Source organism: Delphinapterus leucas, chromosome 13, assembly GCF_059928025.1.
Source record: "Delphinapterus leucas isolate spDelLeu-1000000601 "Yukka" chromosome 13, BTC_Dleu_Yukka2, whole genome shotgun sequence".
Taxonomy (NCBI): domain Eukaryota; kingdom Metazoa; phylum Chordata; class Mammalia; order Artiodactyla; family Monodontidae; genus Delphinapterus; species Delphinapterus leucas.
In genome coordinates this window covers 32,776,659-32,795,778 of record NC_143141.1, presented here as the reverse complement: position 1 = coordinate 32,795,778, position 19,120 = coordinate 32,776,659, and the positions used below count along the sequence as shown (strand labels likewise).

At 36.4% G+C, this 19,120-nt stretch overlaps 1 protein-coding gene across 27 annotated transcripts in view; it reads right to left on the bottom strand.

Moving 5' to 3' along the window:
* EXOC6B (exocyst complex component 6B) overlaps nt 1–19,120 on the bottom strand; it is a 703,642-nt gene that overhangs the window by 346,546 nt on the left and 337,976 nt on the right. For all 27 annotated transcript variants that reach the window (XM_089922288.1, XM_089922290.1, XM_022561258.2 and 24 more), the window contains 3 exons: nt 8,880–8,963; nt 8,470–8,516; nt 6,985–7,105 (listed from right to left, as the gene is read on the bottom strand). In XM_089922288.1, the coding sequence (XP_089778414.1) occupies nt 6,985–7,105; nt 8,470–8,516; nt 8,880–8,963 (252 nt within the window). The remainder of the gene's footprint in view (nt 1–6,984; nt 7,106–8,469; nt 8,517–8,879; nt 8,964–19,120) is intronic.

Genomic DNA, 19,120 nt, shown 5'->3' with positions numbered 1-19,120 from the left:
TTATATGCAGTACATAAAGCAGTACTTTTAGTTGTTTCAAGCTGAACAGCTGCTATGAATGACCTAGCTTCCTATATTCCTAAAATGAGAAATAATTATTATTTTATAAATTTATCTCCTAGTCCATGAGTTATTTGTATTTGCTAAAGAATAGCTATGCAATTTGTTTATTATTGTCTTCTATTTGATGTAACTGGTTTTCCTCAAATATTCTACAACTCGGCATTTGTTTATGTTTAGAAATGAAGGACTAGATTGACTAGTATGTATAACCGGTATGGGTTTCACCCTCTGCAGCTTTTAAGTCTGTTTTCCAAAAACTGACTACAGGCTCTTTGTAGGTGGGTGGGGCAGATGAATCACCTTGCTCAAAAAGTAGTACTAGAGAACTTCACTAATCATGTTATCATCTCTTTATGTTGATGGTAAGGTTGGCCAAAGGAATTGGGTAACCTGCTGTCTAGCCAAGATTTTTAGAAGGTAGACCTCTAAATAATTTCACTTAAGATTTCTCGCAGCCTCATTCCTGCTCATAACATTTGTTGACTGAATTTAGAGTGTTCCTAGATTCCATTTGGAACAATGTTTCCTACTTTGACAATACCCTCTACGCCATATTTAATGTAATATTTTCTTTTCTCAGGTGGAGTCATTATTCTGATTCCTTCTGTTTTCTAAATTCAAAGAAATTTTTCAAAACTTCTGGCCTATAGAGGTACTCTGCAGTGTTTCTCTTTTTAGTTTTTCTTACATGTTATTTCAATAGCAATTTGGTTAGAGAGCTGCACGACATATATGCTTAGTACACCCTTTGACTCAAAGAAATTGAAAATATGTGTGTGTGGGGGGGGGTGGGTATGGATGTGGGTGCGTATAAAACCACTATTACAAAGCACGGAGCTGATCTCCCTGTGCTATGCGGCTGCTTCCCACTAGCTATCTATTTTACATTTGGTAGTGTATATATGTCCATGCCACTCTCTCACTTCGTCCCAGCTTACCCTTCCCACTCCCTGTGTCCTCAAGTCCATTCTCTACGTCTGTGTCTTTATCCCTGTCCTGCCCCTAGGTTCTTCATAACCGTTTTTTTTTTTTAGATTCCATATACATGTATAGCTGATTCACTTTGTTATAAAGCAGAAACTAACATACCATTGTAAAGCAATTACACTCCAATAAAGATGTTAAAATCAATCAATCTATCAATCACACACACACAAAAAAACCCCACTATTACAGTACACACTCTTGTCTGCCCATCACATAATAAGAAAAAATGTCCAATATTTAATAGCTACAAAACATGAGGATTTTTGGCCACACAAATTATATTGTTCCATAATTTTAAATAGTAAAAAGATACCTTTCTAGTATTATCAGATGATCTGTTTATCATTTTATTGGTAGTCATACTAGCAATTATATTAACAGATCTTCTAATATTAAACCATTCCTGATATGAATTCTTTGTATTAGAATATTATTAATATACAGGTACTGTTAAATTTGAATTCTAAGTGAGATAGATTGTATAAGATTGCATAAGATTTTTATCATGTTTTGAAATCAGCACTGAGAATATTATATCTTTCAAAATGTTTCCAATTTATGCAATGACTGATAATTCAATCAGAAAATATAAAAAGTTTTAATTAGTGACATAGAAAGTTAGAAAAATATACAGATTTTTTACAAAAAATAACCACTCAGATATAATGTTTCCTTTTGAGATTTGCTTTGATGTTTAGGTTGTTCTTATTTTTCTTTCTTGCTGATAATGTAACACAATAAATAGTGTCATAAAATAGAATTGGTATCTGTGGCATCAACTACTTTGTCTCATAATGGATAAAAATGATTCAGTCAGTAAATGTACGTGATGTTGAGTTCTATTTTAATGGTTCTGTTGAAATACAATTCCCATACCATACTACTCACCCATTTAAAGTATGTAATTCAACAGTTTTTAGTTTTTTTAATATTTTTGCAGACATGTGCAAACATAACCACAGTCAGTTTTAGAACATTTTCTTCATCTCAAAGAGAAACCCTGCCCCTTAAGCTATCACCTACTTATTCCTCATATCCATTCCCAGCCCTAGGAGACCACTAATTTCTTTCTGCCTCTGTAGACTGATGCTAAACTATTTTTTTAAAGGTATTTTTGTCATTTATTCTTCAGTTCAAAAGAATACACAGTAGATCTACAAGGAAACATTCCATTAAGATTAATTTTCTCCATAGATATACACTTTAATCAGCACATTGTAAAGTGTCTTATTCTTCATGACAATAAGTATGGTTGCATGATGAGGAAAAGAGTATATTTTCCTGCTGAGAGGCTCCTATAGATTTGTCACATTCTCAAATGTGAAAAACCACTGCTTTAAAAAAAGAAACTGTTTGGAAGAAATCTAAGTTTTCTAAAAGAAAAACACCTTTTCCCAGGAAAAAAATAAAATTGGTGAAATCAGGGAAATGGACAGATATAAAATAAACAAACAAAATCAAAGACTTCTCTCCCATAGAATGACAGTAATACTAGTTAATAAATATGAATGAGAAACAAACCTTCCTCAAAATACTACCTGAAATAAACCATAAAATACCAAAAATAGGACTTAGATAGGGAGCACATAAAATATTTTACCAAAAGATATAAAAGCAGGGCTTCCCTGGTGGCGCAGCAGTTGAAAATCCACCTGCTGATGCAGGGGACACGGGTTCGTGCCCCGGTCCAGGAAGATCCCACATGCCGCAGAGCGGCTGGGCCCGTGAGCCATGGCCGCTGAGCCTGCGCGTCCGGAGCCTGTGCTCCACAACGGGAGAAGCCACAACAGTAAGAGGCCCACGTACCGCAAAAAAAAAAAAAAAAAAAGCAAATAAGTGAGAAAAATACATATATTCCTGTTGAAAAATACCAGATGCTGAAATATGTCAATTATCTCCATTTAAATTTGCAGATTTACTGCATACTAACACTATAGGTCAGTTTTAGGGGGAGGTAAGAGGTGGAAGGGATGTGACAAAGTGATTCTCAAATTAACCTAGAAGAATAATAAGGAGGTAAATAGTATATTTTAAAAAGAGGATTTTATAGGACATATATGTCATATAAGAAATTAAAGCATACTATATCAGATGTAATAATCAAAACAATGTTGTACTGGTTCAAGACATATAGAGAGAAGGAAGGGGGCAGGCAGCAATCAGAGCCTAGAGACAGATCTTAGTATTTATATAACATATTATGATAAATGTGGCCTTCAAAATAGGTTGGGAAAGGACAGACATTTATGAACTGAATGCTGCATTCCCCCCGAAATTCTATTTTGAAGCCCTAGTGCCAGTGTAGCCTTGTTTGGAGAAGAGGCCTTGGAGAGATAATTAAAGTCAAATGAAGTCATATGGGTAAGGTCCTAATCTGATGGGATTGGTGTCCTTATAAAAGGAGAAGACACTAGAATACATGCTGAGGAAGGGCCATGTGAGAACACAATGAGAATGTGATCATCTGAAACCCAGGAGGGTCCTTACCAGAAACCAACCATGATGGCACCTTGATCTCAGACTTTCAGCCTCTGGAACTGTGAGAAAATAAATTTCTGTTGTTTAAGCTACCCAATCTATATATTTCATTATGGTAACCTGAGCTGAATAAAACAACAGATTATCACAATAATGTTATTGGAGGTGATGAGTCATTTTCAAAATAAAGTCCAACCTCACACACAACACTAAAATAAACTTTTAGTTTATGAATTATATGTTAAACAAGTAACTACAGAAATACTAAAACTAAATATAGACAAATAATTACATTTATTTGGAATAAGGAAGACATAAATAGTAAGGTTAAAGATCAATAAATTTAACTCCATTAAAAATTTTAAACTTCTGTAAAGCCATGGAAAAGAAAATCAAAGGTTAGAAACACATGAAACTAAGGAAATATTTACAACCTATATATCAGACTAGAGATTAACATTCAGACTAAGGTTAATGTTAAACATTAACATCCATGCGTTACTAATAAATATAAAATAAAACGATTAAAATACAAAATAAAGGCAATGCATAGGAACAGGAAATTCTAAGAAGATATACAAATAACTAAAAAGATGTGAAGAGATTTTTAATATCAGTATTAAAGAAAAACATTAAATTAATTTCTGACATATAATTTCTGACATTATTACTATATTGGGAATGACTTTTTGTTTTTAAACGTAACTTTCTGCGGCATAAAAGGAATAAGGAAATAGGAATTCTAACAGATGATGCTTAGTGATGCTAAATGGTTCAATCTTTTTGTATAGCAAATTAGCAATACACATCCAGAGCCTCAGAAATATACAGATCCTTTAACTCACTAAATTCACATCTAAGAATTTATCCTAAGTATAATTAATGTGCAAGGATATGTTAATAAAAATATTTACTTCAATGTTTATAACAACTTAAAAAAACTTTTTAAAAAAGTGTATCAAGTGAATTAATTTTTTAAAATGGTACATTCCTAAAAATGGAACATTATACAAATGCACATTAAAACTAATACAAATTCATTAGATATTAAATGAAAAATACAGCATGTTTTACGTAAAATACATATTGTATATCATGTATTCATTCACAGAAAAAGGGGTCTTGAAATTTACATATAAGAAAGCTAATAATAATCATGCCAGGGATCATGGCCAAACTCGTTACTATTAATAATCAATATTTCCTATCTTTTAATAACCATGTTATCTTTGTATAACTTTTTTATGTAAGAGCACACCATGCAATGGAGGAAAGTAAAGCATTTAAAAAATGATCCTAGGACAATGGATATACTATTGCAAGAAAAAATAAAACGAGATCTTTAATCATACCCTAAATGACAATAAGAATAGGTGGTAGTAGCTACATAAATGTGTAACAATCAAGCCATGAAATAGTTGAGACTGTTTTTTAGTCTCAGAACAGGCAGAACTTTTAAAAAATATTTTTAAATGTTCCAGACTTTATTATGACATAAGCATATGAATGGTAAAAATGTCAGGTCAAGTCCTTGGACACAAATAAGCAATGGGAGAAATTTTAAAATAAGATAAATATAATTAGATACATAAACATTTAACATTTTAAATACTAAATAAGAAACCACCAGCAAAAATAAAAGGAGAAAAAAATTTGCAACACATTCAATAACGACATACCCTCTTTGGTTTCAAACTCATACGTTAATCAATCTCCTAGACCCTACTACTTGAATAGCACAAAAAGTATCTCAAAGTAATCACAGCCAAAGGTAACTTATGACTTCCCCACTCCAAACCATCAAAACCAACACTATCATCCAAGGAAGGAAACTATAAACCTAGGCATTAGCTTGATACTTCTTTCTACCTTACCTCTTGTATATTAAACCATCAGAAAGTATAATTAATCTTACTTCCTAAAAATCTCTCAAACTCATCCACATCTCTCTATATCTACTATCACCTTGGTCCAGCAATCATCATCTCTTGTCTGGAATACTAGACTAGCCTACTAACTGCTTTCCCCACATCCATTCTCATCCCTTATCTGTAATTTAGCCAGAACAATCTTTTAAAAATAGAAATCTGACTTTCTCACTCCAATTTACCCCCAACACACACATACTCACTCAACCCACTGCTTAAAGGGTCAAACAGGTCCTAAATAATATGACACCTACCTACTTCTTTATTCTCACTTCCTACCTTAGTTGCCTAGCTTTCTATGTTTATGTTCTAACCACTCAGGACATCTTTCAGTTTCCTAAAATGGCTACAATCCCTTCAATTATAGATTTTACACATGGTATTTACTCTAGAACACTTGCTAATGACTAGATAAAGAGAGTTGAAGGGTTATGAATGACTTTTAAGTTTCTGGCTAGCATAACTAGATGTATACTATTCTTGAAATTTTTTAAATACCAAATTATCTTCTATTATTAACTCCTCACTATTATTCCTCAAACACTTCAGACATAAAAGTACCTCAAAGTCCTTGTACTACCGTTCCTTTCACCTGGAATGATCTTTTAATTGATCTTTACACAAATAGTTACTCCTTGATATTTAGATCTCAGAATGCCACTTCAGATCAACTTCAGTCAAAAGCAGGCACCTTGTTGCCCTAATCTATCACTCTATTTTAATTGTCTACATTGCATTATCACTGTCTGATATTCCTATTTATTTGTTTATTGGGAATCTCCCCAATTAAAATATAACTCTCTGAGAGCAAAGACTTTATTCTTATTCATTCTTGTATTCCCATTGCCAACACGTAATCCTTGTTTAAGAAATATTGAATGAATGAATGATTCAGAGCCAGCATTCTCTGCTTGTAATAAAGTAGATTATCATCAACAATTGATGCTATCATAAAATATATCAATAGATCATGGGAACTCATAATTAAGCAACTTACTGAAATGTTGTAGAGTAAGAATAAATCTGTGAACTCCAAATCAGTATTAATAGGCATTATGAAGGCAATATGGAGTAGTGGCTAAGAACATGGGCTCTGCAGTCACACCGTCGCGGTTTGAATCCAAGCTCCACCACTTACTGGGTGACATCAGGCTGGTTACCTAACCTCTCTGAGGTTCAGTTCCCCAGACTATAGGGTAAATATAACAATAGCACGTGCCTTATAGGGATGAAGTGAGGATGAAATATATATGCAGTACACAATAACAATATAATAACAATGCCTGAGACATAGACAGCAATCAAATGTTAGCTGCTGTTTTCTTATTGCAAAGAGCATTCACAAGAGTGGGCTTAGTGTTAGAGAACATGCAGTTTGAAGTGACTACTTCCATACATCTTTGAAGAAGATGACTCCAAATGGGTGATTTCAAACAATACACATATGATGATTTTAAAGCAGTAGAAGACTGAATAGCATATAGATAATTAGCTTGAAGTAAGAACTTCTCTCGTGCTTCTTACATACCGAGTGAGTACGGAGTGCTGCGATGGTTTTTGAAAGTGCCATTTCCCACAGTTCATCGATGTAGGCTCTATTTACTAAACCCTGGGTTGTATGTAAAATGTGATCTTCAACCACAAAAAAGCTAAGATTGAGGAAAAAAGAAAGCACAGCTGTCAGAAATTACAGTTTGAGTACTATCATAAGGGGATGACAAACATTAAGAGTTGTCATCAAATTGGAAGTTAATACTAGCCATTTTTTCTTAAAGAAAGCTGTTTGGTATCACAAACAAAATCAGATTTCTTAGACTTGGAATTATACCTCTGATCATGATATCATCTTAACCACTTCTACAGAAACTGGAGTTACATTCCTATTAAATGTTAACCATGTTATCTAGAAATTTTAAAGGGAAGAAGAAAAATGTTTATAGGTAAAGAAGGCTAATTTCACTACATTAAAATCAACAGCCCATTAATACATTTTAAAAAACGAATAGAATCTAAAGAGATAATGAAAGTTAAAGCACTCATTTTTTTTAAGAATCCAACACACAAAATACCAAAATAATTCCCCTTATATAAACTCTCTCATCAAAGTGCTGAAAAGATATCTTACAAAGGTAAAAAAAAAAAAATACACACGTATTTTTTAACATTCTTCTGTGGCTTCTTAATTTTTATGCATCTAAAATGTATCTTCAGCTTTCTTGCCTAAATATTCATACTAATTAAAACAATTCTTTAAATAGGGAATTGTTATGATACATTTTAATCAAAGGTATCAATTACATTGCAACAATCTAAACTTGGAAAAAGAAGAAATTTCATGGAACAATCCAACTTATTTCCCTTCTTTTTAACTGCAAAGTCACTATTTTGCAATTAGAATAAGCTGTCTATATTTGGGATGTTTATTTGGGAACTGCAATTCCATACTAGTATATATACTCCAGATGAGGATGGCAAACTATACAGTCCATGGAACAAATCTGGCCCACTGCTTGTTTTTATAAACAGTGTTTTATTGGAACACAGCCATTGTCTTTCATTTACATATTGTCTATAGCTGCTTTCGTACCACAACAAAGCTGAATAGTTCTAACAGAAACCGTATGGCCTGCTGAGCCTAAAATACTTTACTATTTGGCCCTTTTAGAAAAAAACTTGCCAACTTTTGCTGATATTTGGTTCCCACTTAACAATAATGAAAAAACAGAACATCACATATAATAAGACTACAATTCAATATTTTTCTCCCTTTATCCATAAAAAGGATTCCTCAACAATATAGAATTATGTTCCCCAACATAATTCTATGAAACGAATAGACATTCCTTTAAAATCATCAGATATTCAAAACAAATCTTGTCTTAAGAATTCAGAAAAGAAAAAAAACTTCCCAAAGAACACGATATACTTTTCCAAGTCTCACAAAAAGTGTATAAACAATTGAAAGTGTATAAATTTAAAACACACACACACACACAAACACACACATACCCACCCTACAATTTGATTAAAATACTTCCTGTAGCCATCTAAAGTTTCATGCTGCAACAAAGCAAAGAGAAAAAAGTTATTGTTTCTGTTTTGACACATTAAGACAGTTAAAACCAGCTAATTAATTTCTTAAGGCTCAATTCCAAAGACTATAAAGTAAATATAATAATAGTACCTACCTTATAGGATTACAGTGAGGATGAAATGAGATAATACATATCTAGTACTTAGAACAATGCCTGACACATAGCAAGCAACAGATGTTAGTTGCTACTTTCTTAATGCAAGTCACGTCCAGTGGTCCCAGAGTGACAGTGTGGGGTGGAGGTGGGGGGGAAGCCCAAATGGAAAATAATTAAAAGATACCAGAGAAGAAAAGTGAAAAAGGGAGAAAAGTAAAGGTGGTGATCCTACCATGTTAGAAGGAGGCTGGAGCACCAAACGAGCCTGTTTTCGCCTCTGTTTTCGGTAGTAGTTCTCAAACGTTTCCCGGGCACCCTGTTAAACAAACGAAAGGAAATGGGTTGATACATTTGGACCAATTACTCTAGTATTTTATGGGAAATTCCCAGGTCAGGAATTGAGGCAGCCCCACATTTCTCAAAATCTGCTATTTTAACACTGATAATCTTCGGAAAAATAAAAATAACTATTATCACTTATTGAACCTTACTTACAAATACCAATAGAGATGGATACAAAAAATTCTTAAGAGGAAACTACCAGAACTCAGCCTCCAACACACCAAAGCTGGTTTCTGAATCAATTATCACAAATTCACAAGAAAGACAAACCAACATTCTCATAGGTTATAATAACAGTTTAGAAAATGGTTCTTAAAAAAAAAACCTCACAGAACATTCCAGAATAAAAACTAGTCTCAAATAAATCATGACCAAAAGGCCAAAGGGAGGCAGGAAAAAGGCAGGAGCTGAGAACATTAAGTCAGTCTTCTCAGACAGAATATAATCTAGCACAGGATTAATGCCAAAAAGGAAGAAACAAAGCCCTGAAAAGTCTTAGCACACAGTTTCTACTTTTCATTTAGGGTTTCTGGGCTTAAACTGAAAGGTGCTCTAGAGAACAAAAGCTAACTCATGAGCTCTATAACGAGGGTTGAACAGTGTCCTCTCAAAATTCATGTCCTTCCCAGGACCTCACAACATGAACCTATTTAGAAATAGGGTCATTACAGATGTAATTAGTTAAATTAAGATGCAGTCATACTACAGTAGGGTGACCCTTAATCCAATATAACTGGTGTCTTCATAAGAAGAGGAAAATGCTATATGAAGGCAGAAACACAGGGAGAACACCATATGGTGCCACCAGCAGAGATGGGACTGATGCAGCTGCAAGCCAAGGAACACCAAGGACTGCTGGCCACCACCAGAAGCTACAGAAAGGCAAGGAAAGATTCTACCCAGAATCTGAGAGGGAGGATGGCCTTCTGTTATCCTCATTTTGGATTTCGAGTCTCCAAAACTGTGACAGAACAAATTTCTCTTATTTTAAGCCACCCAGTTTGTGCTACTTGATTATAGCAGCCATAAGAAACTGATATAAGCTCAAAGCTTTTAAAACATGATGCTTCCCATTATTAAACTCTACTCTCAACCCAAGACTTTTCTAAATAAACAAGAGTAGAAAGGGAAAGACAGCATTACACAGTGGTTAAGAGTACTGATTTTAGAACCAAATGATTTTATTCAAACCATGGCTCTGCCCCTTACTAGCTGTATAACTCATATGACTAGCTATGTAGCTTCCCTTTCATTATTTTAACTTCCAGTATTTAACTCTTTACCTTTCACTAATAGATGTGCTATGGTTTACTCATTTGTAGAGATGCCAAACTCACATGGTTGTAATAAGGATTTAGAAGAGTTATAAAGCTTTTAGAATAGTACCTGATAAATAATAACCACTATGCAAGTACTTATTTAAAACATAAATAAGATGAAATCAGAGATGAAACAGAAAGCCCAGCCCATATGAACATAAACTCCATGAAATACCTGGTTCAGTTTTCTTCACCTTCCCAAAAGTCTGAAGAATTTTACTCAATATGACTTCTTTGTTAGATCCCTAAACCAGAAAAACTGTTTAAGGTACTAAATCATGCAGCCTCAATAGTGTAGCTCAGGCGTTGGCAAATGTTTTCCATAATGGGCAGGACAGTAAATAGGCTTTGGTGAGCCATCCAGTCTCTGATGCTACTACTCAACTCTGCTGCTGTAGTGCAAAAGCAGCCATAGACAATACATAAATGAGTGTGGCTGTGTTCCAATAAAACCTGATTTGTGAAAACTGAAATTAGAATTTCGTATCATTTTCACCTGTCATGAAACATTACTCCTCTTATGAGTTTTTTTATGAATACCAACCATTTAAAAATGTAAAAGTTCACACAGGTCATACAGAAACAGGCAGTAGGCTGGATTTGGCCCATAAGTCATGGTTTGATGACCCCTGGGGTAGCTTAAAAACAAAGGTTTTAAAACACTAAAGTTATTATAACTGTACACATCTGAATTTTTCTGCCTAAAAAATGAAAACAAACATTAAGACAGCTATTTCAAGGCTTTCTTAGTCTATAAGTTAGTGAGGTAGCAAATAATTCTATTTAAGAAATAAAAAGTGGAAACTGTCTGTTGGTTTGTTAAAGCTGTTCCCCACTTGTCACCATTTCACAGCATAGAGGTATTATTAAATGTCAATTACATTCTATACACACTGAATGGCTTTTCATTTTAAGGTTAACAGCCCTAAAGGCCCTTTATTATTTTAGTGTGACGTTACACTTTCAACATGCTTTCTAGCCAAGATACACTTAGCTGAGAATTTAGGGAAAGCCTTCTAATTAGAACACACTATATTAACTTAATTATTTGTTGTAAATGGTAGAAAATAAACAAGATGAAATTCTATATAAAAACCAAATCATGAACCTCTACTTAATTCTAAAGTATATACATTTTGCTTTTTCAATAAAATTGAAACATAAGAAAAGACCAATTTATCTAATAGGTCTGGCTTCCCCATTTACAAAAATGAGCTAGATTTTCCCTAGTGGGTGCTAAATAAACTCACCTCTGATTATTCTATTTCCTTTGCCAATTTTGTCAACTCAATGCTTATAGGAGAAATTTGAGAAATAGAGGTCTGACCAATCCAGTTGAGTAAATGATGAAGTGCCTGTCTATTCACAAATAAGTCAACAGACAGTGAACTATAGAGTTCTGCCACTTCAGCCTCAAGCTCCTTTAATCACTCAAATGAAAAAACAAAACACAAACCAAAAAAGCCACCTCAAAAGCTACTGAAGGTATAAACAAATAGATATAAAACAATCGGCAGGCAAGCAAAAGTTGTTCTGTTTTCCATTTTATGTCATTAGTATGACAGTGCTACAAAGGCTGTATAATAATGAATGAATTAATACACACAATGTCACAGAAAAATTAGTCACAGTGTATATAAAGTGCTCACCATGTGATAGACACTGAGAATCTCCTCACTGAATTTATAGTCTATGGTGGAAGACTAGAAATTAAACAAGCAATTATATAAAATCCTATTAAAATTATATTAGAATCCTACGTATTGAAGTGGGATGTATGTCTGAGTGTGTGTGTGTATGCGTGTGTGCACGTGCACTTAGGGGGTGGGAGGAATGTTAGAGAAAGATTCTCAGAAAAAAAATGACATTTATACTCATAATTGAAGAATGACTCAGAAGAATAAGCCAGGTAAACAGAAAGAAAAAAAAACAATGTTCCTTGTAGACACAGAGAAGTTCAAAGAAAAAAGGTATCACATATCCCATGAATTGAAAGAAGTTCTTCATGGCTGGAACTTCAGGGTGTAAAGGAGAGGGATGACTAGAGACGAGGCTGGAGGACTTTGTAAATCGTGTTAAGATATTTGGACTTCAACTCTAGGTTTAGACACCTGGAAGTTGTAATATAGTGAGTAGAATAAAGGAAGGGGAAATTAGCTACAAAGAGATCAGTCAGAATCTGATATATATTTAGGAGGCATAAGCCAATTGGATATATGTGGTAAAGGACATGAAGGAAAGAAGGCTGATGTGAGGTTTCTAACCTAGTTAACTAGTTTGGTTGGTGGCATCATTTAATGAGAGAGGAATCAGAAGAAAATACAGTTGATTATTACCCATGGTTTCCTAATTTGCAAATTTGCCTACCTGCTAAAATTTATGTGTAGCCTCAAAATCAATACTCATGGCACTTTCATAGTCATTCAAGGACGTACACAGCGTGGGGAAAATTTTGCGTTGCCCGATGCACATGTTCCTAGCTGAGGCCGAACAAAGCAACACTCTTCTTTCTTATTTCACTTCACACACTATAAACAATTATTCTTTTCATGGTCTATCTAGTGCCACATTTTTCAAATTTTTGTGCTTTTTTAAAATATTTGAGGCATAATTGACATAACATTATATTAGTTTCAGATGTACAACTTAATGATTCAATATTTGTGTATACTGCAAAATGATCACCAAAATAACTCTAGTTAACATCTATCACCATGTAGTTATACAGATTTTTTTTCTTGTAATGAGAACTTTTAAGATCTGCTTTCTTAGCAAGTTGAAAATATATAATACAGTATTATTAACTATAGTCACCACGCTGTACATTCCATCCCCAGGACTTATTTTATAACAAAGTTTGTACCTTTTGACCACCTTCATCCAATTCCTCCAACCCCTACTCCCTGCCTCTGGCAACCACCAATCTGTTCTCTGTAACTATGGGTCCAGATGGGTTTTGTTCATTTATTTAGATTCCACATATAAGTGAGTTACAACAGAGTGTCCGTCTTTCCCTGTCTGACTTATTTCACTTAGTATAATGACCTCAAGGTCTACTCACGTTGTCACAAATAGAAAGATCTCTTATTTGAAATCTTTATATGACTGAATAATATTCCATTGTGCATATATGTACCACATCTTTATCCATTCATCTACTGATGGATACTTAGGTTGTTTCCATATCTTGGCTATTGTAGATAATACTGCAATATGGGGATGCATTTATCTTTTCGAGTTAATGTTTTTATTTTCTTTGGATAAATGCCCAGAAGTGGAATTCCTGGTTCATATGGTAGTTCTATTTTTATTTTTTTGAGGAACTTCCACACTGTTTTCCAGAGTGGCTGAACCAATTTACATTCCCACCAACAGTGTAAGAGGGTTCCCTTTCCTCCACAACCTCACCAACACTTGTTATTTCTTGTCTTTTAGATAATAGCCATTCTAACAGGTGAGGTGGTATCTCAAGGTGATTTTAATTTGCATTTCCCTGATGTAGAGCTCCCTTTCATGTACCTGTTAGCCACCTGTGTGTCTTGCATTTTTGTGCTTCTTGTTCGTGATTTTGCTATTTAAAATGAACCCCAAACATAGTACTGAAGTGCTATCTGGTGTACCTAAGCTCAAGAAGGCAAGATGTACCTTACAGAGAAAATACATTTTAGATGAGCTTCATTCAGGCATGAGTTATAGTGTTGAATTCAATGTTAATGAATCAACAATAGGTATTAAATAAGGTATCTTTAATGAGAAACACACGTAAAACAAGGTTATGAGTTGATTGGCTGATGAAAATGTTGTGATCAGAAGCTCACAGCAACCTAACCCTGTATTTCTCCTAACAGCAATGGTCCAGTATTCATTAACTAAGTGTTTACAGTTTATATTGGTTGGCCAAAAACTTCATTTGGGTTTTTCATAACGTCTTACGGAAAAGCCAAACGAACTTCTTGGCCAACCCAATAGAATACAACTACCATGAATAATAAGAATTGAATGTATTTGGACAGACTGATAATAATGTCTTCCATATTGGACATGTCAGGCTCTTTCTTGTAATCAATATATAACTTTTTTTTTTTTTTTTGGCGGTACGCGGGCCTCTCACTGTTGTGGCCTCTCCCGTTGCGGAGCACAGGCTCCGGACTCGCAGGCTCAGCGGCCATGGCTCACGGGCCCAGCCGCTCCGTGGCATGTGGGATCTTCCCAGACCGGGGCACGAACCCATGTCCCCTGCATCAGCAGGTGGACTCTCAACCACTGCGACACCAGGGAAGCCCAACATATAACTTTTAATGTCAACTACTTAGAGAAGATCTTTCTACTACTTGATTTAAAAAGGAATGTTTTGCCTAACATATAACCCTCTTTTAATTCTTTGCATAGCACATATCTCCATCTGACATTATGTTGTTTATTTGTTTACTGTCTAACTCCTTTCACTAGGATGTAAGCTCCATGAGAACAAGTTTCTTGTTTGTCTTATTTTTTGTTGTGTTCACAGCCCCTAGAACAATGTCTGCCACATGACTGGCATTCAATACGCATTCGTTTGAAAACTGATTAAAAGTATGAGTAAAATATTAATTGATATTTTAAGATATCATTTTTATGTTATATTTACACTTTATCTATTATGCAATAATCACTTCTTTATAATTATTCCTATTCATGTCATTCTGTTGTTTTTCTATATTCTTTTAAAGACTTTTGTTCCTATTTCACAGAGGTTATGTCTTCCTCATATCAAACAATTTTCTAAAATTTCCTTTTGCTTCCTTTATAAAATCATTATTACAATCATGTTCCTTCTGAATTTTTAGGATGATGTTCCTTGTCCCTTTTTTTAAATAAATAAATAAATTTATTTATTTATTTATTTATGGCTGCATTGGGTCTTTGTTGCTGCACGAGGGCTTTCTCTAGTTGCAGTGAACAGGGGCTACTGTTCATTGAGGTGTGCAGGCTTCTCATTGTGGTGGCTTCTCTTGTTGTGGAGCACGGCCTCTTATGTGCATGGGCTTCAGTAGTTGTGGCATACAGGCTCAGTAGTTGTGGTTTGCGGACTCTAGAGTACAGACTCAGTAGTTGCAGCACGTGGGCTTAGTTGCTCCACAGCATGTGAGATCTTCCCAGCCCAGGGATCGAACCCGTGTACCCTGCATTGGCAGGTGGATCCTTAACCACTGCACCACCAGGGAAGTCCCAGTCCCATTTTATTCAATATGTTTTCTCAGATCTCATATTTTGTTTTATATTATTTCATTTTCCCAATTGCTCTATCTAGAGCAAAAGGAGCCCCTTCTAGACTAGTACTTTCTTCTTGGTTTGTGGTTTGCCTTTGGCCAATTCACCATTCATCTGGCTATAGATCTAATATCCTTATGGAAGTGGCAATTTATAACAGGTACAAAGCTGTTTCAAAGGCCATCCACAAACTAATGCCAGTGTCTAGCGAGCAACTGGCCTACTAAGTTTGCACGAAATATGGCTGAACATTCTCCTACCATACAGTTCCCAGTGTTTTAACTCTCTGAGCTTCTTAAGCTGAATGAAAACCACAATAATGTAGGCTTTTCCCATCTGTGCTCTTGTACAGCACTATTACTTTGAGTATTCTCCAGCACAGAATGAACTGTGCTGCCAACCAAGGTCCCTCTCTTTCCCCTCATCCCACATTCTGGTAGCACTAAAAAGGAGAATCCATGCAGTAGAGGGGTGAACAACCAATCTGTTCATCAGTTCAGGATTGTATTTTCAATCCAGAAAGCATACCACAGAAAAGGGATAAACTGTCTTTTGACTTTTAAGGTTTGCTCTGTTGATGACAGCAAAACACACATCACTCAACAGGTGGATTTCTCAATCCATTCTATCAGCTCTAAATGTAGAGAAAATTTATTCCAATTTGGACAACGTCGTGAATTATCAGCCTTATTTATCAATGAGTATTGTAAATTTTCAGACTTTAATATATCTAAAGTATATTAGTAAAACTTAAGAAACACTTAGGTTTGCAGAGAGGCCTTCAAGAGAGCAGAGGAGTAAGACGTGGAGATCACCATCCTCCACACAAATACATTGGAAATACATCTACATGTGGAACAACTCCTACAGAACACCTACTGAATGCTGGCAGAAGACCTCAGATTTCTGAAAAGGCAAGAAACTCCCCATGTACCTGGGTAGGGCAAAAGAAGAAAGAAAAAAACAGAAACAAAAGAATAGGGAAAGAACCTGCACCTCTGGCAGGAGGTTGTGAAGGAGGAAAAGTTTCCACGCACTAGGGAGCCCCTTCACTGGCAGAGATGGGGGCTGGCGGGGGGGAAGCATCAGAGCCACGGAGGAGAGCGCAGCAACAGGGGTGCAGAGGGCAGAGTGGAGAGATTCCCGCACAGAAGATCGGTGCCGACCAGCATTCACCAGGCTGAGAGGCTTGCCTGCTCAGCCGCCGGGACGGCTGGGGGCTGGGAGCTGAGGTTCGGCTTCAGAGGTCAGATCCCAGGGAGAGGACTGGGGTTGACTGTGTGAACACAGCCTGAAGGGGGCTAGTGTGCCACAGCTAACTGGGAGGGAGTCTGGGAAAAAGTTGGGACCTGCCTAAGAGGCAAGAGGCCATTGTTTCGGGGTGCATGAGGAGAGGCAAGTCAGAGCACCGCCTAAACGAGCTCCAGAGACGGGCATGAGCCACAGCTATCAGAGCAGACACCAGACAGGCAAGAAATGCTAAGGCTGCTCCTGCAGCCATCAAGAATCCTGTGTGCAAGCACAGGTCACTATTCACACCTCCCCTCCCGGGAGCCTGTCCAGCCCGCCACTGCCAGAGTCCCATGATCCAATGACAACTTCCCTGGGAGAAAACACAGCGTGCCTCAGGCTGGTGCTACGTCACGCCGGGCTCTGCTGTTGCAGGCTCGCCCCGCATTCCGTACCCCTCCCTCCCCCCGGCCTGAGTGAGCCAGAGCCCCCTAATCAGCGGCTGCATTAACCCCGTCCTTTCTGGGCAAAGAACAGACGCCCTCAGGCGACCTACACGCACAGGCGGGCCAAATCCACAGCTGAGCACCAGGAGCTGTGCAAACAAAGAAGAGAAAGGGAAATCTCTCCCAGGAGCCTCAGGAGGAACAGATTAAATCTTCACAATCAACTTGATGTACCCTGCATCTCTGGAATATCATCCCAACATAGAGGCTGCGGACTTCGTGTGATTTTCTCTGTATAGCTTTGCTTTTACCATTTGTCCTAGGGTTCTGTCCGGTGTTTTTGGTTTTTTGAGTATACTTTTTAGTGTTTGTTATCACTGGTGGATTATTTTCTGGTTTGGTTGCACTCTTCTTTCTTTCTTTTTTTTATTACTTTAAAATTGTTTTTATTTTTAATAATTTTTATTTTAATAACTTTATTTTATTTTTTTCTTTATTTTTTTCTTATTTTCTCCCTTTTCTTCTGAGCCATGTGGCTCACAGGGTCTTGGTGCTCCAGCCGGGTGTCAGGCCTGTGCCTCTGAGGTGGAAGAGCCGAGTTCACGACACTGGGCTACCAGAGACCTCTCGGCTCCACGTAATATCAAACGGCAAAAGCTTTACCAGAGATCTCCATTTCAATGCTAAGACCCAGATCCAACCACCAGCAAGCTACACTGCTGGACACCCTATGCCAAAAAACTAGCAAGACAGGAACACAACCCCACCCATTAGCAGAGAGGCTGCCTAAAATCATAATAAGATAACACATACCCCAAAACACATCACCAGACGTGGTCCGGCCCACCAGAGAGACAAATCCAGCCTCATCCACCAAAACACAGGTACCAGTCCCCTCCACCAGGAAGCCTACACACCCCACTGAACCAGCTTTACCCACTGGGGGCAAACACCAAAAACAAGGGGAACTACAAACCTGCAGCCTTCAGAAAAGAGACCCCAAGAGCAGTATGTTAAGCAAAATGAGAAGACACAGAAACACATAGCAAATGAAGGAGCAAGGTAAAAAACCACCAGAACAAACAAATGAACAGGAAATAGGCAGTCTACCTGAAAAAGAACTGAGAGTAATGATAGTAAAGATGATCCAAAATCTTGGAAACAGAATGGAGAAAATACAAGAAACGTTTAACAAGGAACTAGAAGAACTAAAGGGCAAACAAACAATGACGAAAAACATAATAAATAATATTGAAAATTCTCTAGAATGAATCAATAGCGGAATAACTGAGGCAGAAGAACACATAAGTGACCTGGAACATAAAACAGTGGAAATAACTATCGCAGAGAAGAAAAAAGAAAAGAATGAACACCATTCAGAACAGTCTCAGAGACCTCTGGGACAACATGAAATGCACCAACATTCAAATTATAGGGGTCCCAGAAGAAGAAGAGAAAAAGAAAGGGACTGAGAAACTATTTGAAGAGATTATAGTTGAAAACTTCCCTAATATGGGAAAGGAAACAGTTAATCAAGTCCAGGAAGTACAGAGAGTCCCATACAGGATACACCCAAGGAGAAACACGCCAAGACACATATTAATCAAACTATCAAAAATTAAATACAAAGAAAAAATATTAAAAGCAGCAAGGGAAAAGCAACAAATAACATCCAAGGGATTCCCCATAAGGTTAACAGCTGATCTTTCAGCAGAAACTCTGCAATCCAGAAGGGACTGGCAGGACGTATTTAAACTGATGAAAGGGAAAAACCTACAACCAAGATTACTCTACCCAGCAAGGATCTCATTCAGATTTGATGGGGAAATCAAAAGCTTTACAGACAAGCAAAAGCTAATAGATCTCAGTACCACCAAACCAGCTTT